Source organism: Podarcis muralis, chromosome 5 (assembly GCF_964188315.1).
Source record: "Podarcis muralis chromosome 5, rPodMur119.hap1.1, whole genome shotgun sequence".
Lineage (NCBI taxonomy): Eukaryota > Metazoa > Chordata > Lepidosauria > Squamata > Lacertidae > Podarcis > Podarcis muralis.
The window spans coordinates 92582238-92605005 of NC_135659.1; the positions used below are offsets into that span (position 1 = coordinate 92582238).

Sequence of the window (22768 nt, forward strand, 5' to 3'; positions counted from 1 at the left end):
AACAAAAGGATATTTTAACAACGCAGCAGTCCTAGCTAAACGAGTTCCCAGTGCAAATACTGAAAGGGGGAAAACAACCACCCTGAATTGATATTTCATTAGATTTTACAATATAATTAAAACACAGGTCTATGTGTCATGTTCAACACAGTCATTATTTGATTACTTAAATAGAATCCACTTCCATTCATACAGTTCCATATACTGCAGCTGCCAATTATATTGTTATTATTGTTAAATCTCATATTTAAACCAGGTTACAACGTAGACAGCAGTAGCAGAAAATTACAGATTTCTCTCTGAAGGCAGCCCTGTTTAGGGAAGTAATGTTTAATGCTGTATTGTGTTTTTAATATTCGGTTGGGAGCTGCCCAGAGTGGTTGGGGAAACCCAGTCAGATGACTGGGGTATAAATTATTATTATTATTATTATTATTATTATTATTATTATTATTAGGTTCATACCATAACCCTAAGATCAACTCTTGAGTTTATCAGAAATACAAATACATCATTATATTTAAAAAACAACAACAACACAACAGAACAAAGGGAGTAACAACAGCAGCAGCAACAAAAACCCAAGTCTCAAAATAGCCCAGTAAGAGCTGAGTATGTTCAACAGCCATGGAAAACAGAGTGACAGCTGGAAAAGAAAAATGGAAGAGGAGGGAGGAGGAGCAGAATGATTTGCTTGGAGGAAACGGCAGGCTAGGACCTTGAACAGGAGCGGGTCCCTATAGGAAGATGGTTGCAACGCATCCTCTGCAAATGCATATTCTTAAAATGAGCTTTGGGTTTGGTGCTTTTGTTGATTCCAAATAGGCTGGGTTCAAATTTCCAGTTCACTTTAACCGAGGGAAATTTAAATGCAAATGCAATGAAATGAAATGCAAATTTGAGAAACACTGCAGTTGATTACCGTTTTTTTCGTGTATAAGATGCCCCCATGTATAAGACAACCCCTAATTTTTGAGCCCAAAATTAAGAAATAAACATTTGGCAACATTCCATGTATAAGACAACCCCCAATTTTAAACTTAAAAATATTGGGGGGAAATATAGTCCTTTGCACGGAAAAATACAGTATATGAATTTGTAAACTGGGAAATTCCCCTGCATGCAAACACCCCCACACCCATTCTAATTCAACACAGGAAGGCCATTTCCCTCCCCCACATCTACTAATAAATGGTTGGGCTGAATTAATGCTCAGCTACGTTAGTTGTGACTAAGCTCCATGTGCAAGCAATGGGACTAACTCATCTCATTGGGGCCTGGGCTGCCATTCTTTGCCTACTTTCTTATGAGTAAGGCCACCTGAATAAAACAGGAATCACTCCCAAGTAACCATGCAGAGACCCAGATCGTAAATCATTAACATCTCATTTAGCATTTTAGAGCACACCTGAAACAAAATGATCTTAAAATTTCATTCTGTTCTTTCCACACAGAATTGCATGCAGGGAAGGAAGTATATTCTTCCTCTTGTCCACAACCCCCCGCGATAGTTCTCTGTTTTACTTCAAGTAAGACTTACGGCTGGCACATTTGAAAGCCTGGAGGGAACATGGATGGCTGGAGAATAGTAAAACTGCCTTCTATTCCTCTGTCGTACACAAAGGAGGCTCAATCAATCTAAACTCTGTAACGTACAGCAAGCTATTAAAGGAGCAAATTACAGCATTCCTTCTCCCTCCAAAAATCAAAGCACACACAGAATGCTATGCAGAATGCATTGAGAAAAAGACATATTGTCTGGGTACTATTGGCATAAGACCACCAAGGTGAAATCATATACTAAATATTCTCATGCTTCTCTGTGAGTATTCACTCATGGGCTAGTTAATGGTAAAGGTAAAGGTACCCCTGACCCTTAGGTCCAGTCGTGACCGACTCTGGGGTTGCGGCGCTCATCTCGCTCTATGGGCCGAGGGAGCCGGCGTTTCTCTGCAGACAGCTTCCGGGTCATGTGGCCAGCATGACTAAGCCGCTTCTGGCGAACCAGAGCAGCGCACGGAAACACCATTTACCTTCCCGCCGGAGCGGTTCCTATTTATCTACTTGCACTTTTGACGTGCTTTCGAACTGCTAGGGCTAGTTACCCGGAGAAAATGGGGGGGAACTTATTTTTTGTAATCAGCACTGAAAATTACATATTTGCACCTTTGGATAAATGTTCTTTGGCAACAGGATTTCAACTGGTTAGTGCAGATCTACAAAATGTAGAGAATAAAAGAAAAAGGGAGGAAAAGTTTAAAATGCAGGAGAAGTGCAATAAGTAAGCTGCAAAGTATTTGTGTGAGGAACTATGCTGAGCTCCAGTTTAGCACCAGATACACCACATAGAGGTGTATATGCTAAGCAAGAACTCTTGTGCTAGAATGGGGACTACAGTGGTGCCTCGCAAGACGAAATTAATTCGTTCTGTGAGTTTTGTCGTCTTGCGATTTTTTTCGTCTTGCGAAGCACAGTGTCGGGAAAGTTTTGGAAAAGCTTCAAAAATCACCAAAGTCTTTAAAAACCTCAAAAAAGGCTACCACACCGCGTTCTATGAGTTGCTCCTCGAAGTCAAGTCGCAACTGTATTAACGGTGTTAAGAAAAAGGAAACAAACTTGCAAGACGTTTCCGTTTTCCATAGGGAAAATCGTCTTGCGAAGCAGCTCAAAAAACAAAAAACCCTTTCGTCTAGCGAATTTTTTGTCTTGCGAGGCATTCGTCTTGCGAGGTACCACTGTATGGGGAATAGTGGTTTGTCTGGATGGATTATTATTATTATTATTATTATTATTATTATTATTATTTATACCCCACCCTTCCCGGTTCAGAAAACCGGGCTCAGGGCAGCTAACAACAAATTTAAAACACTTAATTGATACAACAAAAAACAGCATAAAATACAGTATAAAACATGAATAACAATAAATTCAGAATTCAAAAATCAATTTAGGAGGAAATCCATCCAATAAACATTAGATGATCACCAGGGCTAGCTGGCTAAATTAGCCCTATTTGGGCCAGCGATGAGACCAGGGGAGAATTAGCTGTGGGATCCCAGAGCGGGTAGTCTTCACAAAAAGGGGAGGGGGAGGGAAGGAAGGGGAATAAAAGATCAGGCTAAATTCAAATTGAAAGCCAGGCGGAATAGGAAATTAAAACCTGCAGGGCCCTGGTCTCATGGGACAGAGCGTGCCACCAGGTCGGAGCCATCACTGAGAAGGCCCTGGCCCTGGTGGAGGATAATCTGACTTCCTTAGGGCCCGGGACCTCTAAACTATGATTATTCATGGATGTGAAATAACTTGTGGTCAGGGAACACAGGACTCAACTCTGTGTTGAGTACAGGGTTAAGAAGCCATCAATTTCCATTCTGATCCACGTTCTTGGCAGCCCTGCTTCTATTCTGCTGCAGTTCAGCTTCCACCAAAAACCATGTTATTCCTCTTCCTCTTTGCTGTGGTGAAATTGTGTGTGATTTATTAATTATGTCACAAAAGGGCTGGAAGCAATATACTTGGTTTTCAGACACTTGATCGTCTTGGGTGCCCTTCCTCTGCACACATTCCAGCTTGTCAATATCGTTTTTAAATTGTGGTGCCCAGAACTGGACGCAGTACTCCAAGTGTGTTCTAGCCAAGGTAGAATAGAGCAGGACTATGACCTTCCCTTGATGAGGACACTATGCTTCTGTTGATGCAGCCTAGAATAGTATTAGTTTTCTTTGCTGTTGTATCACACTGTTGACTCATATTAAGCTTGTGATCTACTAAAAAGCCCTAAATCCTTTTCATATGTGCTACTGGCAAGCCAGGTGTCCCCCATCTTATATATGTACAGCTGGTTCTTTCTGCATAATTGTAGAACCCTCCTGAAATTCATTTTGCTAGCTTTAACTGGTTCTCTAATCTGTTAAGGTCATCTTGAATCCCAATTCTGTCTTCTGAGGTATTAGCTACCCCTCCCAGTTTGGTGTCATCTGCAGCCCTCTGAGCATGCCCTCTATTCCTTCATCCAAATCATTTATAAAGATGTTGAACCACACTGGGCCCAGGACAGACCTCTGTGGCACCCCACTTGTCTTTGAAGTCTGCTTCAGGTGGCCCCAAATGTCATTACAAGTTGGATAATGAATCCAAATTACTTTGTGTTCATTTCCTACCTTCTAGGATTAGCCCCCTGTTGAGTTCAGCATGCAGTTAAGACAATCAGCAAAACATATTTGAAATAGTTTTTTTTTACATCAAAATTAATGTTAAGCCCTGAAATCAAATTGCAAATGAAATTTTAAAAGGAGTGTAGAACAAAGATAACTTGTGTATGTACACATAGAATATCTTAGGCAGCTGAGCTCTTATCAGGCTCTGCCTTGGCTTTCATTTTTTTAAAGAAACTGTTTCTGCACAACAATGAGAAATAGAAACTACTTGTCTGTCTAAATGAAAAGCTGAGGATCTAGCAGTTCTGCTGGAGGGAACCAGTGAACATAAATCATTTTGCTGGGCCTGGAACTAACTTGTAACCCAGGACCCGCATTCATTGACCTATGTTCTAGAGCCTCTAAACCCTATCAAGTGCACTGGCTCCACTTGTCCCTGGGATTATAACATCCCTGATCATTATAATGCCCACTCTCCAGCAGGTTGCTACACTCCAATGGTTATTCCTGCCTTGGCATGGGAAATGTCAGCAGAAACCAATGAATAATATTGAGAGGGTATGTGTGCTGGTCCCGAGGGTTAACCGTGCGGCGAGGTCCGAGTCCAGTCCGAGGTTGAGGGTGCGGTATGGAGGCTGTCCATCAAAGCTGAAGCTGGGTCCAAGGCAGGGAGTCAGGTGAGGTCAGGAACTCTGGCAGAAGAGCAGGACAGGGTGCAGGCAGGAACAGGTAACCAACAATGTTGCTCCCGCAACCTGGGACTGGGGCTGGGTGGCTTTTATCTGCCCCAAGGCATAGGGCAACCCAGGTCCACAGGTGACTCACCTCTCCTGGCCTGGAGGTGAGCACTTCTCCTGCGGGAACTTAGTTCCCTCCGCCTCTCTGCCCTGAGCCTCTGCAGTTCAGGAGAGGCTGGAGGGTTACCGGACCCAGAGGCAACCTCAGCTTCCCCTGACGGGGCTGAGAGTGGAGCACCTGCAGGCAATGCGTCCTCCATCACCTCAGGAGCCAGAGCAGACTCAGCTGGTGCCTGCACCTGAGGATCCATTACAGGTGAGGACCCTTCAGGCTCAAGCCCCAGCCCCGGCTCAGCTGGTTCTGGAGGCGGGAATCCTGTGCAGGCTTGGATTCCTCAGGTTCAGCCTCCGAGTCTGAATCCCAGGCCATCACAGTATGTCACATCTACACACACCCTTTCTCTAACTACAACTCCTAGCAACAGGACTCAGGAACTCACAGCTCTCCAAATGTTGGGCTACAATTCCTATCATCCTGGAACACTGATCCTCATGCCATGGCTCATATTTAAAAGCTTGGCGGGTGGGGCATGGAAACTTGTTGGGACATCTTTGTTGCTTCCATCCACTTCCAAGCTTCTTGCCCTACTCTTGAACTCCTGAACCATGACCCTTGAGCTTTGTGTCTGCTCCTGAGTCTGTGTCTGAATAAACATCTATTTCTTACTTACAAGTAAGAGCCATACAGAGCCCATTGGAGGCTTTCACATTAATGCCACAATTTCTTCCTAGGAAATGGATAATAGTCTTGCAGATGTTGGGTAAATATTGGGGTCCAATACCCTGTAGATTCAGGCTGCATGGCCAATAAGATCCAGAAGCCAATTGCCGTTCAAGCAGGACATTTATTTCGGTTTGCAAATAGTTGAAGAGAGACATACAAAATAGGGGAAAGCACAAACATTTATACACTTACAAGCAAAGGGGCAGATGTGTCTAAATAAGGCAGAACTTCCTTCTACCAGCTTCTACTGGTTTAATCACAAGGCATAGGAACGTTTTTATCGTCCCCTCCTTCCTTTATCCTCAACTGTTATAGCAATAGCTCCTGCATACGTTTTGTTCTGTCCTTATCTCTTGGTTTTCTTGCAAGCACAAGCTTCACATTCCAACATTCAGCCTTTCTCACAAACATTTCAACTTTCATTTTATATTATATCTATAATTTCTGAAGCACAGAAACATTCCTCATGATCCTGCAGCCCAGCAGGATTCTGTTCTTAAGATGGGGTGTGATGCCATGTGAGAACCTCATTGACCAGTATGTTTCCGAGCACAATTCAAAGTGTTGGTACTGACCTTTAAAGCCCTAAACAGCCTCAGTCCAGTATACCTGAAGGGGCATCTCCACCCCCATCGTTCTGCCTGGACACTGAGGTCCAGTGCCGAGGGCCTTTGGGCGGTTCCTTCCCTGCGAGAAGCCAAGTTACAAGGAACCAGGCAGAGGGCCTTCTTGATAGTTGCACCTGCCCTGTGGAACGCCCTCCCACCAGATGTCAAAGAGAAAAACAACTACCAGACTTTTTGAAGACATCTGAAGACAGCCCTGTTTAGGGAAGCTTTTAATATTTGACGGACTATTGTATTTTAATATTTTGTTGGAAGCCACCCAGAGTGGCTGGGGAAACCCAGCCAGATGGGCAGGGTATTAATAATAATAATAATAATAATAATAATAATAATAATAGCTGTGGGGACAGCTGAATCAGCCCTAACTCTTGAGCAAAAAAAGCTGTAGCTCTGGAGAGATTTAAAACTTTTATCGGTCAAGAAACAGGTCTGTACTTTTTTCCCTTTCCTTCCCCAGGCTAATTCCCCAGACTAATTAGGCAGATCCAATTCCAAACAATTTATTGGCTTGTGCCAGTTTGTGAATTAAGCTCATTTGGCAATTCATTAAACAGGTTGCTCTGCCTGGGATCGTAGCCTTTCAGCTCATTTGCCAATACCACCCAAGTGGGAAAACTTCAAAGAACTCACCTGGGGTGCCATTGGTTTTCTAAGAGCTACTCGACTTTTCCTGCCTTGGAGGTGAAAAACTTGTTCTTGTGTGAGCCCCAGAAAATTATGCCTATAGATGGCTGTAGTTCTTATGTATCCTTATGCATGCAGCGCCATCAATGTGTGTCAGGGTTTGCAGAGTTCTGCAAACAAACAGAGGTAGGTCTATGCCTGCAAGGAGCTTACAGTCCAAGTTTTAGCAGTGGGAGGAAGGGAAGAGAGCCAAAGGTAGGGATGGATGAATGGGAACAAATGCAGTCACATGCTCAGTAGCACGTGTGATTAAAGGCCTAAGTCCAGAGAAGGCCTGCTCCAGAGATAGGATCCTATCTTTGGGAAAACCACAAGAAAGCATTAGCGGAGCCCTGGAGACATTGGAGGAATATGGGAAATTTTCGGGTTTTAAATTAAACAAAGCCAAAACAAAGATGTTGACAAAAAATTTGGATAATGATGAAAAGGAGAAATTAGAGAGAGAATTTGGAATTAAAGTGGTTAAAAAAGTAAAATACCTAGGAATTTGGCTTACATCAAAGAACATAAATTTAATTGAAGACAACTATTCGGCAACATGGAACAAAATCAAAAGAGATCTGGACGTGTGGAGCAGAATTAAACTTTCATGGCTGGGCAGGATGGAAGCTATAAAAATGAATATATTACCCAAGATGCTGTTCCTATTTCAAAACATTCCGGTTATAAGAGGATCCAAAATATTTAAAGAATGGCAAAAAACTCTCGCGAGATTCATATGGCAAGGCAGAAGGCCTAGGATCAGATTTAAATTACTTACAGATAGAAAGGAGAGAGGAGGACTTGCTGTTCCCAATTTAAGACTCTATTATGAAGCAACCTGCTTATGCTGGATTAAAGATTGGATAACTCTGGAGAATACTGACCTACTGGACCTAGAAGGAGTAGACAATAGGTACGGCTGGCATGCCTACCTTTGGCTAAACAAAGGGAAGGTACACAAAGGATTTGCGAGCCACATCATTAGAGGCTCCCTTTATGAAGTCTGGGAAAAAAACAAAAAATTGTTAGAGTGGAAAACACCTTGGTGGCTATCCCCTACAGATATTTTATCAATCAAGAAGATAAATTTGGAAGAACAAAAACTGACATATGAAGACTTATTAATAAGATCTCAGGACAACTGGAAATTAAGACCTTATGAGGAGTTGAAGGAGAAGTTGAAGGACTGGCTGCAGTATCATCAGATTAATGCATTATGGACAGAAGACAAAAAATTAGGAATGAATGAAAAAAAATCCAAATTTCAAATCGAAATAATTGAGAGTAAATCCAAATTAATATCCAAAATGTATAACATCTTATTAGAATGGGACACAAAGGATGAAGAAATTAAAGAAGTCATGGTTAAATGGGCGATAGACTTGGGGCACAATATTGAATATGAAAAATGGTTTAAACTTTGGAATGAGGGAATAAAATTTACGGCAAGCGCTGCAATTAGAGAGAACCTAGAGAAAATGGTATACAGATGGTATTTAACACCGGAAAAATTAAACAGGATGTACAAGACGGGTAATAGGAAATGTTGGAGATGTAGAATAAAAGAAGGCAATTTTATACACATGTGGTGGACATGTGAGGAAGTAAAAAAGTTTTGGAACCAAATATATGAGGAATTAAAAAAAATACTAGGATACACATTTTTGAAAAAGCCCGAGGCATTCTTGTTGGGGATGGTGGGAAAAGAAATACGGGACAAAGATAGAACCTTATTTCAATATTCAACAGCAGCGGCCAGAATGTTAATCGCTCAAAATTGGAAGGGAACAAATTTACCAACAGTAAAGGATTGGCAATCAAAATTATATGGCTTCATGGAATTGGCAAAGATGACACAAAGAATTAGAAATCAAAAAAAAGCAAAGTTAAAAGAGGAATGGTCTAAATTTTCAGCTTATATGGAAGGCAATCTTAGAAACTTACCAACTATAGCAGGTTTATTATAAAACTTCTGATGTGCAAACCAAAAACCAACACCAGCAGTAAATTATAAGGTATAAAAATAAAACCCGAAACCAATACGGAAGGAAGTAGAGGTCGTTTGTTAAGTGTAGTAGGTAATTTTCGGGTGTTTTTTCTTTTTGCTTTTTTCTTTTTGTGTTTATGATTTTTGCTATTTTTTATGTTTTGTCTTATGTACTGTATTCTGTGTATTTTCTTTTCTTTATTGTAAAATTTTTTGTTGGTGTATTGACAAAGGAAACTCAATAAAAAGATTAAAAAAAAAAAAAAGAGAAGGCCTGCTCCAGAGAAGCGGACACGGAGCAATGGATCCAAACTACAAGAAAGAAGATTCCACCTAAACATTAGGAAGAACTTCCTGACAGTAAGAGCTGTTCGACAGTGGAATTTGCTGCCAAGGAGTGTGGTGGAGTCTCCTTCTTTGGAGGTCTTTAAGCAGAGGCTTGACAACCATATGTCAGGAGCGCTCTGATGGTGTTTCCTGCTTGGCAGGGGGTTGGACTCGATGGCCCTTGTGGTCTATTCCAACTCTATGATTCTAAGTCAAAGCTGCCCCACAGCCTTGTTGACATCCAGACAAGCAAGAGGCCTTATCCAAGTTCAAGTACACACACTAGCCTCGAAGAAGGCCATTGAAGGGTGTTGCCTGGGGAGAGGTTCAAAGGATCAGGGAGGGAGGCCTGAGGTTCCCCACCCTAGGAGGGGTCAATAGCATTTGGCCTTAGCAGCTAAAATTGTTGGGAAAACGCCCTGGGAAGGCTGCAAACCTCCCTAGTCTCCAGAGCATGGCCCTCTCTGGCTGTAAATCTTCTTCAGTCCAGAGTAGCCGGTAATAAGCGACCCTTCTCTCCTGAAAAGAGGACACCAGTCTTCTGGTATATCATAGCAGAAGACTCAATCGTAGTTCTAAAACTACTTTATATGCACAGACTCAATCAGTACGTCTGTGCTCTCTGAACACCAGTACAGAACAGCAACACACCCAGAAGTGAAACCAACTTCCAGTAGGTCTCAGAAGGAAGAGATAATACAGACTTCCTTTCTCACGCTCTTTCAGACACTCACATGATGTATACAAATCATAGTACCACTCGCTGGAGCAGCTCGGATAGATAAAAATCCCAACAAAAATGAGCTTCCACATGTGATGATGATGATGGATGATGAAGATAATTAGATTATCTCATTAGATAATCCTGCATTGCCAGGGGTTGGACCAGATGGCCCTCAGGGTCCTGTCCGACTCTGTGATTCTATAATTCTATAATTGTGCCCCACCCATTTGACTGGGTTGATCCAGCCACTCTGGGCACCTTCCAACAAATATAAAACATCAAACTTTAAAAACTTCCCGATAGAGGGCTGCCTGCAGATGTCTTCTGAAAGCTGTATAGTTATTTATCTCCTTGACATCCAATGGGAGGGCATTCCACAGGGTGGGCACCACTACCGAGAAGGCCCTCTGACTGTAAGAAGCTGGAGGCAGATGATGAAAGGGGACAGTTGTTGCTATGACCTGTGTGGATGCTTCTGTGTGCTGGGCCCGGGGGTAACCTGTGAAATGTGGTCCAGGACCGGTCCAGAATCTGGAGGTTCTGCTAGGAGTCAGTCCGACAGGGCCAAGGCAGGACACAAGGCCGGAAACCAGGCAAGGACAGGGGCAGGATCTAGCACACAGCAATGTTGCTCCCGCAACCTGGGGTGGGGTCCGATAGCCTTTTATCTTTGTTGGGGTAGCAGCCGGTCCTGATCTGCCGGCGACTCACCTCCCTGTTTTGCCTGAAGTCAAGCACTCCTCCTGCGAGTACTCAGGTCTCTCCTTCTCTCAGACCTTAGTCTCTGCAGCTCGGGAGATGTTGGTGGGTTACTAGACCCAGGAGCCGCCTCAGCCTCCCCTGACCCAACTGGTAGTGGAGCAGCTGTAAGTGATGGCCCATTGATGGCGAAGAGGTAATCCCTGCATCTGGAGCCAGGGCAGGCTCAGGCCCCTGACTCGGCCCAGCTGGTGTTTGTTGCAGAGGAACCTGTGCAGACTAGGGTGCTTCAGGATCAGGCCCCAGACTTGGTTCAGGTGATGCCTGAGGCAAAGGATCCAGTGCAGACTGAGTCTCCTCTGGTTCCGAGTCCAAGCCCAAGTCCCAGGCCATCACATTCTGAAAGCAAGGCACTCCTGCAGCAGGATGTTTTCTCTTCATTTTTGCCTCCAGAAAGCGGCATTTGGTGGTAAACCGCTTCTAAACGTGGATGATCCATTTACCTTTCGTATCTAAGAACCATTGATATGGATCTGTGTCAGGGCCGCCTCAGGTCCCAGCTCACAAGAGACCAACGCCAAGTCCTCTTTATTTACAAAAGTCTTTATTGAAGTACATTGTTTGTTCCACAGCCGAGGCGCGCAGCCCCACGTCTGTTACGCTTAGACCGCTGAAGTCCCCTCTGAATCAGTCCCGCCTCTACACCAGTTTAAGAGGCTTGTGCTGGTCCACCTCTTCCTGTCCTTCCTTTTCCGCAGGGTCTTTCTGCCCCCCTGGGTTCCTCCCCTCCTGGATTCCCCTGACGCTGAGTCCCCAGACGCCTGCTCCCCCCTCCTCCGTGCTTTGGGACCAGGCTCCTCCTCCGGGCTCTCCGCATTTCCGCGCGCCTCCACATTTGAACTTGGCGCGCGTTCGCTACCTCTGACCTTCCTCTTGACAGCTACACTACTCTCTGTGCTACTCTCCGCCCCTTCTGGCAGGACGTCTTGCCCCGATCTCCTTCCCCTCTCTGCTTCCTGCTCTGCTTCGTCTGTCACACTGGGAACTCCACCCTCTTCACTCCGTTCCGGCGGGGAAGCCGGCCCCGATCTCCAACTCCCACTCGGGGTTCCCCTGCTGCTCCCCTGCTCCTGACGAGTCCCCCCTGTGACTCCCCTTGGCCTGACCAGGGGCGCCCCCTTTTGGGAATCCTCCGATTCACTTGAAAGACTCATGGAAACCCTCAAGTCATTGTCATCCTCCTCCTCCTCGTTCCGGGATTCTTCCCCCTCGCTCTCAGTCTCCTCCCTCATCTGTGCCTCTCTCCCTGAACCCCTGACAATCTGGTTCTCCAAAAATCTGCTCAAGTTCCTCAGGAAGAAACAAACAAACTCATGGCACTGACACAGCAAAGTGTTCATTCTCTGAAGTGCCTGTACCTGGATGTGAGGTACCAACAGGTGGCAATTGATGGTTCGCTGAATGTATGCCCATCCTTTCACACTCCCACTGCATCATGGATTGTGTAGTCTTTAGGGCTATGTGCATTTTTTCTGCATGCAAAAATGAAGATGGTATTAGCAGCTAAGGGCAGAAATATCAAGGATCCGTGGAAAAAAAATAAAAAGCCTTGAAAATGTAGAGGTGCCAATCATATGCCATGCTTGTTAATGTAAGAACAGATAGTAAGTTGATTCCTTGAAATGTCAAGCAGAATTTCTAATGTCTGCCAGAACTTTTGGATCAGGATTTAGAAATTATGGAAATTTAATATTTGTCCTGATCCAGACTTGTCATGGAACTCTACAGGAAGGAACTGGGATGAATTGGCAGAAATCTGAAAGCTTGTTTGTGGCCTCTGATATTCTCTGCAATTAGACTCTATATCTACCTATTGGTATATAAAATTAGTTGCCATGACTCAGAAAATAAATAACCAATTAGTAACCTATTTATGGTAATGTTGTAATATTCAATGCAATCACACTGCTATTAAAAATTGAGATATGCAATTAGATGTATCTGAGATAAACTTGGAGGTGCAAAGAGGGAGACAGATTTGGTCTCCTTGGATACAGTTCTGTGGACAGTTCCATGCAAGTCTAATTTATATCCTCAATATAAAGGCTCCAAGTAGGTCTTTGTCTACTTGGCCCCTAGCCTTGATCTGCGGCAGCAGGGATGCAAAGCCCAGAGAGCCTCATTATTCTATAATAAGCAATGATTAGAATAATAATTATTATTATTTATTATTTATACCCCGCCCATCTGGCTGGGCTTCCCCAGCCACTCTGGGCAGCTTCCAACAAAATATTAAAATACCTTAATACCATCAAACATTAATAGCTTCCCTAAACAGGGCTATCTTCTAAAAGTTTGGTAGTTGTTGTTCTCTTTGACATCTGGTGGGAGGGCATTCCACAGGGCGGGTGCCACTACCGAGAAGTCCATAGAACGATGGGGGTGGAGACGCTCCTTCAGATATACTGGACCGAGGCCGTTTAGGGCTTTAAAGGTCAGCACCAACGCTTTGAATTGTGCTTGGAAACGTACTGGGAGCCAATGTAGGTCTTTCAAGACCGATGTTATGTGGTCTTGGCAGCCGCTCCCAGTCACTAGTCTAGCTGCCGCATTCTGGATTAGTTGTAGTTTCCAGGTCATCTTCAAAGGTAGCCCCACATAGAGCGCATTGCAGTAGTCCAAGTGGGAGATAACCAGAGCATGCACCACTCTGGCAAGACAGTCCGCGAGCAGGTAGGGTCTCAGCCTGTGTACCAGATGGAGCTGGTATACAGCTGCCCTGGACACAGAATTAACCTGCGCCTCCATGGATAGCTGTGAGTCCAAAATGACTCCCAGGCTGTGCACCTGGTCCTTCAGGGGTACAGTTACCCCATTCAGGACCAGGGAGTCCTCCACACCTTCCCGCCTCCTGTCCCCCCAAAACAGTACTTCTGTCTTGTCAAGATTCAACCTCAATCTGTTAGCCGCCATCCATCCTCCAACCACCTCCAGACACTCACACAGGACCTTCACCTTCACTGGTTCTGATTTGAAAGAGAGGTAGAGCTGGGTATCATCCGCATACTGATGGACACCCAGCCCAAACCGCCTGGTGATCTCTCCCAGCGGCTGCATGTAGATGTTGAAAAGCATGTACCTGTAATGTTGGTCAGACCTGAAACATAGAAGGCAGGATGCCTCCTTACCTTGACACTAACCAGTTCTCTATCTAGCTCAGTATTGTCTACACTAACCAGCAGCAGCTCTCCAGGATTTCAGACAAGGGACATTCCCAGATGTTGGGAACTGAGCCTGGGACCTTCTGCATGCAAAGCTGATGATTCACATATGGAGAAACTAGTGTTAGCAACCTTGGGTTAGTCACTACCTCTCAGCCTAACCTATTGTCAGGTACACTGGCAGGCATGGGAGTTTTCCCCTCCCTCCAGTAGCTTCTGATAAGAAGTAGTGAGCCTAAACACTCCCTCCCTCCTGGTTGCCTAGCTACTATCTCAAAGCTGTCCAGCTCTTCCCCCGACTGTGCAGCCTCTGAATCTGCTGGTCTCACTGCTTCTGGGAACATGGAAAGCAAGGGGGGATCCTCCCCCTCTGTTAGAGGCTGCTCTGTCTGTGATCTCATTCCTCCATCTTCAGAGTCAGACCAGCCTCTGGCATCCGATTCAGACCAGCCCCTGACACCTATCATACAGGGTCATTATCTAATAGGTTGCTTTGGGGCTGAGTAGGGATTTTTAATTTGCCTGCTATTGGCTCTTTGTACAGTTTGTTTCACCTGCTCTGCATTGTGGTTTCTGCGGAGTGGTGCACTTGACTCTAGGGAAGAATGATGCAGGAATCTCCCCTACTTACTTTTATGGTGCGACTTGGAGAAGGGTTAGGCAGAATGCCATCTCAAATGCTGCAGGTATTGTCTGATAGGTTATAGCTAGCTCCTGCACTAATATTTAGCATCTATCTCTGTGTTATATTAAGTCAATTTAGTGACCCATAGTTTCACCCAGTCCTATCTGTCTTGCTGTTTCAGCTCTAAGCTGCAAAATACTATCTGCCGTTTTCAGCACCATGGAGAGCGCTCGTATACCAACATATCTATGATACCATTCCATCATTACAGAAGTCTTTCAAAGAGCTTATTGCCTCCAGATGAGAAGGTTGTTTTCAAGGCCCTAACAAATTAAAAGATCAGATTCCGAAATGGATTTTTCTGCTTATTGGAAATAGGCTCAGTCTTCAGCCATGTCATGCAGCAGGTTTCCAAAGGATGGTCCAATTTTCTTTCTCGACAAGACAGATGGGCTTGTGGTTTGTTTGTTTGTTTGTTTGTTTGTTTGTTTGTTTGTTTGTTTTCTGGCTTGGGTTGAACTCCTGCTGAACAGGTGGTTCTCAGGCATGAAGTGCTGTCAGAGGGAGAGGTAACAGTGATGCCCCCCCCCCAAAAAAAGGAAGTGATGCATTCTAAGCTGAATGATGAATCATAGTATCAGAGAATCAGAGTTGGAAGGGACCCACAAGGGTCATCTAATCCAACCCCCTGAAGTGCAGGAATCCTACTCACAGCTGCCCTTGGGTGGGCTCAAACCACCAAATTTCTGGTCAGCAGACAGAAGCACTGATCCATTGTGCTACAGCACACAGACAAAATTAAGTTCTTCACATAGTACATTATTAAGCTATGGAATTTGCTCCCACCAGAGGCACTGATGGCCACCAACTTGGATGGCTTTAAAAGGGGTACATGCATGGCTACAAAGGAACCATCAGGATCCACTCTGATCCACATCATTTTTTACTGTGGTCCCAAGTCCACCACTGGATCGAGTTTGACCCATTGCAGGTGAGTGGGCCCCAACAAATTACCCTCAAGGAAATGCAAATTCCCCACCCTTCCTCTACTGAATCATTATTTCCCCTTCCATCTGCATTCCTTTCTTTGCAGCAAAGTCCTCCTTCATGCATAAGAGCCCTCCAATGTGGAAAGCTGAAAATCATCCCTATCTTTTTCATGCAGAACTTGTGTTGTTGCAATGATTGCAAACGGTTAGGTGAGCCAGTTTTTGCCCCTGGTTGTGGGATACTGATTTAACGTAGCACGGGGTGCAAATCATCAACTTGCCTTGCAATGCAACGAAAGTGCAGACCGCAGCGACTACAGAGACTAATCGGTATTTTTGTCCATTGCAGGAGCTGTTGTGATTGCCTTTGTTGTCTGCTGGCTTCCATATCATGTACGGCGACTTATGTATTGCTATGTGCCAGAAAATCAGTGGTCAGAGTGAGTAACCAAATTCTGTGCATTAACTGCAGTATGTTTCAGTGCAAATCACAGTGGCAAACAGCCTTGCTTCCTTTACCCCTACCCAATCAGGTGACTCCTGGCCTCTTAGAAGAGGACAACCACTCTCAGGGGAAAGCTGCCATCCTGCTGGAAGTATTGACTGGATAATGGCTCAGCCCTCCTTTACCCTTTTCCCTCATCTTTCAAGGGAAGAAGTTCTGGTGATCCAGGTCCCTCTGATTGCATCTCCAGCCAATGACCCTGAGCCAAGTTCATAGAACTAGGAGGTTTCATAGCCCCTAAATCCATAAGGTCAATAACTTCCTAAAGGAAGTCCAAGTTGCGAGACCCTGAACATGACACTGGAAGCTTGACCAAGAGGTGTGAATGTGCTTATCCACCATCTCAGCTTTTTGCTCTCCTAGGGTTCCTTCTCCATTGAAGGAGACAGAAGGGACAACCTCAGGCCCAGTGCATGACTCCAAGCCAAATCTTTGTCCCTTGAAATTCCAGCCAAGTAATGTGTACACATATGCATGTACTAGAGCAAAAAAAATTCATATATTAGCAAAAATAACAGGCAAGAAAGCATTATATTTGGGAGAAATGCTTTGAAAAAAATTGTACATTTAGCAAAATTGAATAGAGTATGTATGGAGGAATGTGCACTAAAATGATGATGAATTGTCATGATGACTTGTTGTTACACAACTCAACCATCTGGGTTTTTTCCTTGCTCATTTGCCCCTCCTTTTCTTCTATCCCCTTAGCTTCCTTTTCGACTTCTACCACTACTTCTACATGCTGACAAACATCCTCTTCTATGTCAGTTCAGCCATCAACCCAGTCTTGTACAACCTGGTCTCTGCCAACTTCCGCCAAATCTTCCTCTCCACGCTCATGTTTGTGTGCCTGCCCTGGAGGAAGAAGAAGAAGAGGACCAAGTTCAACAGGAAGTCCAACAGCATCTCCAGCAACCATACCTTCTCCAGCCAAGTCACCAGAGAAACCACGTATTGAGACTTGGGCATTGTCAAGGAAGGAATGAACAAGCGTCTTGATTCAAGGCAGAATCGGAGCTTGAGAAGAGGGCTGTACTGCTTTCATACATGACCTCCAAATTCACCATAGCATGAATGTGTTTAGCTGGTTGTCATACATGGGAATGAGTAGACCTCTGTTCTACAGATTAACTTTGGGGTTATGTTAATGCATCGGCCTCTGCCTTTTGTGAGTAACGTCTCCATGTTGTGTAATTTTGATCCAGCATAGAAGTTGCCTGTGACATCATCCAGGAAGCATAAACATTTATGGAGTCAGTGTTGGCCAAGCTTGAATGCTTCTTGTACTGCAGTTCATCCATTTCTCAGTTAGAAGTGCCACAGGGGGGTTGGAAAAGACCCACCTCTCCTGGTGATTTTAAGCTGGTATAGAAGCTGGGTAGGTATTGTTGCTTTTAGGGTGGGAGAAGGGAAACTTATCCAACGGGTCTTTAAAGAAAGAGGAATGTAAATTGTTAAATAAAGAAGGGCATGCAATACTCAGGGAATGAGGTTATTCTTGTACTTTTGGTTTTGGGGATGAATTCAGGTTCTGCAGGGAGTGTTTGGGAGAACCAGTGTGGCTCCCTTTCATTTGATAAGGGGAGGGTGGGGTGCCTTGGAAAGTCCATGGTGCCATCTTGGGTTACGTTTTCAATAATATTTCAATATTTTGGCCTAGGAAACCACTGTTGTTATTATTTGTGTATGTGCCTGTCATAGCAGGGCCATGTTCCTTGATCAAAGCCTCCAGGCATTGATACCATTGTACAGTAATGATGATGGCAAAGGTGCCTGGAAAAATATGCTATACCTGCTAGGAGAGAAAGGGGAAAGTTGTTGCATCCTTTATATAGCACTTGAATTCACTTGAGGCAGAGGAGACACATCCAGCTTTGATTACTGGTCGAGTTCAATTACTTTGTCTACAACTGTGTAACACTTGTGTCATGCCAATCATATGCAAGGTGCCATACAGATCAAGGGGTTGCTCAGAGCACTTGCAATCTACAGTAGATAATGAAGAAGAGATTAGGGAAGAAGTTAGGAAATTGTAAGTAGCAGGTATGGCAGTAGTAGCTAAATGGCAGTGGAAAACTGAGTCTGGATTAGGTATTAAAAAGAGGGTACTCTCCATTTTTTCTTCACCAACCACTCTGTATAGTAAGTTGGGTTGAGACATGGTGGCCAGCCAACAATATGGAATAAAAAATTCCTCTTGTGTGCTAACGATTTAAGGGACTGGAGGGGAAAAGACAGGGAGTTGCAGAACAGCTACTGATGGTTTGAGAAAATAAGGATGGTTAAAATCAGAGTTATGAATTGAACAATAGCAAAGAACGCAGAGACTTTAATCTAGGCAAAATCTCAAGACGTCTGGAACATGGGGAGTCCGCTTTTGAATTATTATTATTTTTGTAATTGTAATATATAATTGGTGGTATTATTATTGTAATTTGGAATGATTTGATTGGATTTGTTGTTAATTGGAGGATTTCATTGAAAATGAATAAAAATTGTTTACAAAAAAGAGAGAGACATGGTGACCAGCCTAAGCTCAGCCTTCTCCAAACCTGATGTCCTCCTGATGGTTTGGATTCCAGCTACCATCGGCCCCAACCATTGTGACATCTTTGCAGCTTCATGGTTGCAATGTTACCCTCCCTCAACTGTATACCTAAAGAGATGGAGGGAAAACTCTTCTCTTTCTACAGGTATGGGAAGCATAGGGTCCTCCGTATGTTGCTGGAGCCATCAGTCCCAGCCAATACAATGTATGGTCAGAGATGATGAAAGCTCTCATCCAACAACATCTGAAGAGGACCAGGTTGGGGGAAGCTAGCCTAAGGTCACCCGCTGAGCATCATGGCTGAGATGAACCTAATCTCCCTAGTTCTAAGTCCAGCCCCTATCCACTACACCATACTGAGACTGATATTAATATGGTGATTTCCTAAAGGCAGATTCAACTCTTCAACATGCAGGACATAGGCATGCCTTGCACTGCTTCTCTGTTTCCCAGGATTTCCTCCCCTCCCGAATAGTTCCTTGGCATGGCAGCTAGCGATCAGTGGTGTAACAACAAGTGTAGCTGGAGAATGAGAAAGACATCTGTTCTCCTCAGCCTCCATTCTAAACATCACAGCATTTGGCGATGTGCTGCCTGAGCAACTAAGCATGAAGGCAAAATTCAATGGCTGAATCTCTGCTAGGGAAAACTGTAGCATATTTGGGGGGGATCCGTATCTGATAATCCAGTTCTTTCCAAATCTAAAGTCTGCTCGGCTGGGCCTGATTTATCTGTTGCTAGACTGTACCATGCTGGGGAACTTGAAAACTCCCTCATTATTTGGGGATATGTTAGTGCTAGGCTTTGGTGTATATGTTTTGCAGCCAAGTGCAGATTTATATCGTCTGGTATGACTGCTGGTGAAATAATAAAGAAACTTAAGGTTTATTAATCCTGGCAAACAAATCCATCCTGGGTAGAGACTTAGATGTGGCCATCATGAGGCATGGTTGCCATACATCCAGAATTTCCTGGGCATGTCCAGGATTCAAATGGTGAAATTAGCATCTGGCAAAATGTCCGTTTTCCCCCCCACAGAACCAGGAAGCTCGACAACTTTTCTTTAAATATGGCAACCCTCTCATGAGGTTAATGAATCCTGACTGGAGGAGCCTTAGAAAAACTGTCTAGAGTTTACAAAAGAATCAGGGAAGAATAGATTGCCTGTAAGCCATCCCCAGTTCTGACATCTTATTGCAAACACTGTTGCTTTACTCCCAATTGATAATAGGATTTAAGGACAACTAACTTTGACTTTTGAACTCACCACAACAGGGACACAGTAGCTGATATGACTGTGCCTTTCAATCAAAAGAAAATGCAAGTAAATAAGCCAGAAGAAAGAAAAGCGAAAGCACACATATGCACGCGTGTGTATACCTAAGTCTGTGCTTGTGTACTTTTGGCATGTAACAAATTCCTGGAGGCAGACATTTTGGTTAAAATTCATTATTTTGGGGTGAATGATAAAGAGCAGGGGGCTGGACCAGATGACCTTCAATCTTCCTTGCAACTCTAAAATTCTGTGATTTTGTAACTTTGCAAAATATGGAACAATGTATGAACCAAGTTGCACCACGTGTAAGCATTGTACCAAATTCAATAAATCTATATAAAGTTACATAAACCATAAACCATAAAATCTCTAGGAAAGAAATGAAAGCAGTAACTGCATTTTCCCTATGACATGCTAGATTTTGATTTATTTATTTTTAGATCCTTTGGAGGGGAACTTTTAAAGGGCCCAAGGACAACATGTATATAATGTTATATACATGAATAAATGTTCACTTTGCTGTATGTCAATGTGATGATCCATTTCCGTTATTATTTAAATCTGATTTTTTAATAATAATTTAACAAAAAAGCTTGCATAATCTGCATGCATCTGTTTTGAAAGTCCTGGAAATGTAGCACATTACAGCTCCAAACCAGCTAGCGACATTTTACAGATTTTTCTTCTTACGCAGGGAGGAAGATATAAAAGGAATGAGACATACTGGATTTGGCACTGGATTGGCCTCATCTGGTATGCATAATCTCTTGAGGGATGATCAAAGGACTGCCACATTTGATGCGTGAGGAGAGGTCAGAGAGAAGCAAGGAGACTTTGCTTCAGCCAGTGGCCTGCAAAACCATTACCTGGAGCACCTCAAAAGCTTATTGGGGGGTATCTTGGTGAGGACTTTGGCTAAAAGACAGCTTCTTCACTACCAGTCTTCTCCTGTAATTCTTAACTGCAAGGACAGACCTGAGAGGACCTTGCATGAACTTGTGTTCCATGGAACATATCCCAGAATCCCTTGCAACAAGCTGCTGTCCCATAGCAAAGATGAGACAATTCTGACAAGAGATAACCCAGGAATTGGAAAGTTTGAAAACTACTTATGTAGAGCAGGGCTGGCTTGCGTCAATGGTGGTGGAGGAGAAAATGGTGCCTCTCCCTTTTGACTAAACCAGCAGTTGCATCTTACTTCAACACTGGTGATAGGCTAAATGCTCCACCACACACAGGGCCCACAAGGCTGTGGGGTGACTCCCCCAGCAATGTCCACTCTCCACCCCTCAGCAGCTGCCACCTGAGATGGCTCCCTCACTCTGCATAAAGAAAGATGGCTCAATGGTAGAAGAAGAGAAGAAGAGTTTGGATTTGATATCCCACTTTATCACTACCCTAAGGAGTCTCAAAGCGGCTAACATTCTCCTTTCCCTTCCTCCCCCACAACAAACACTCTGTGAGGTGTGTGGGGCTGAGAGACTTCAAAGAAGTGTGACTAGCCCAAGGTCACCCAGCAGCTGCATGTGGAGGAGTGGGGACGCGAACCCAGTTCACCAGATTACGAGTCTACCACGAGTAAACCACACAGACTTAGGTTGCTTATCAGAAAGTGCGTGCACAGCGAAATGGATTGCTGAATGGAAAATGTGAGAAAATCCTATTTTATGGGAAGACTGCAGGTGGTGGTTTAATATCGAGGAATCTTACATTTGCACAGAGTTGCGCTAGATCAGTTACCAACCCATGGAATGAGCTGCATTCAAGTGGTCTGTGGTCTGTTGGATTTGTGGCTGAAGATGGGAGACATCCCATCCACACTGGTGGAGGAAGAGGAGTGCGGGGGGAGCGCACTGCCTCCGGCAGCGCGATCCTGGTGGGGTCCCATCACAGCTGCTCCTCCGCCAGTGCTGAGCATCACGCCCCTAAAGGCGGCACACCCTGACCCCAGGACGAGCGCCACACCCCTGCCCCCGCCTGCTGTCTGCCCCCCAGTGCTGGAGCATGAAGCGCCGCCACTGCCCATCCATTGGACGAAATAGTCATCCTGATTTTCAACCGTCTTTTTATTCCTTATTTTGTTTCTCATATTGCATTTTATTGCATTGCAATTTGAATCAAAATTGTAATACAATAAAATGCAACATATAAGAAACACAGAAACCCGCATCTACCACCGCATGTCACAATTGCAGGAAAATCATTGAACAGTCTGCTGAGACCTTCAGCAATTTTCAAGCCGGGCATGCTGTTTTGAGACCATTGGGTTAAATGAACCCTGCGATCATTTCTGTTGAGACGCTTCTAAGACATTTGCCTTTTAGAAGGTTTTTTAAAAGATAGCAGATTCAGGGAAATAAAGCTACAGCAGATGGATGGCAGCTATTAAAAGGGTCCGCCGTATGACTTTTTGAAAATGTACTTTTCAAACTGCTTTTTATGGAGAGCACCATCCATTTGACAAAGTGTGCAATCAGACTCCAAAATGAATTGTGCTTCTGATCAATTTATCCATAATGGGTGGCTTCTTCTTCTTCTTCTTCTTCTTCTTCTTCTTCTTCTTCTTCTTCTTCTTCTTCTTCTTCTTCTTCTTCCTGAGCTCCATCCTGCCTCCGTGCATGTGATGCTCTGCCGATTTTTGCCTTTTGTACAGCAAGCACGGTTTCGCTTCAGTGACTGCAGTCTTAAAGAATCCAACGTAATGGAAGGGCAGATGGGAGGCCTAAGGGAGACACATGGTGTAAACAGGAAAAGTAAACAGATGCCTTCATTGGTTATGTCAAACTGTCTTTTTCCGAACATAGGGCAATCACATTGCTAGCTCTGAATACCGCCACTCACTTTGATCAAATTGTCCTCTTTATACAGGGCAACAGATCTCGATCTCAATCTCTCTC

At 44.1% G+C, this 22768-nt stretch overlaps 1 protein-coding gene across 1 annotated transcript in view; it reads left to right on the plus strand.

Moving 5' to 3' along the window:
• NTSR1 (neurotensin receptor 1) overlaps positions 1-20395 on the plus strand; it is a 119394-nt gene extending 98999 nt beyond the window's left edge. Inside the window, exons 3-4 of the mRNA XM_028735398.2 lie at positions 15892-15982; positions 16756-20395. Coding sequence (XP_028591231.2) covers positions 15892-15982; positions 16756-17005 — 341 coding nt within the window. The 3' untranslated portion in view covers positions 17006-20395. The remainder of the gene's footprint in view (positions 1-15891; positions 15983-16755) is intronic.
• The last annotated feature ends 2373 nt before the right edge of the window (positions 20396-22768 follow it).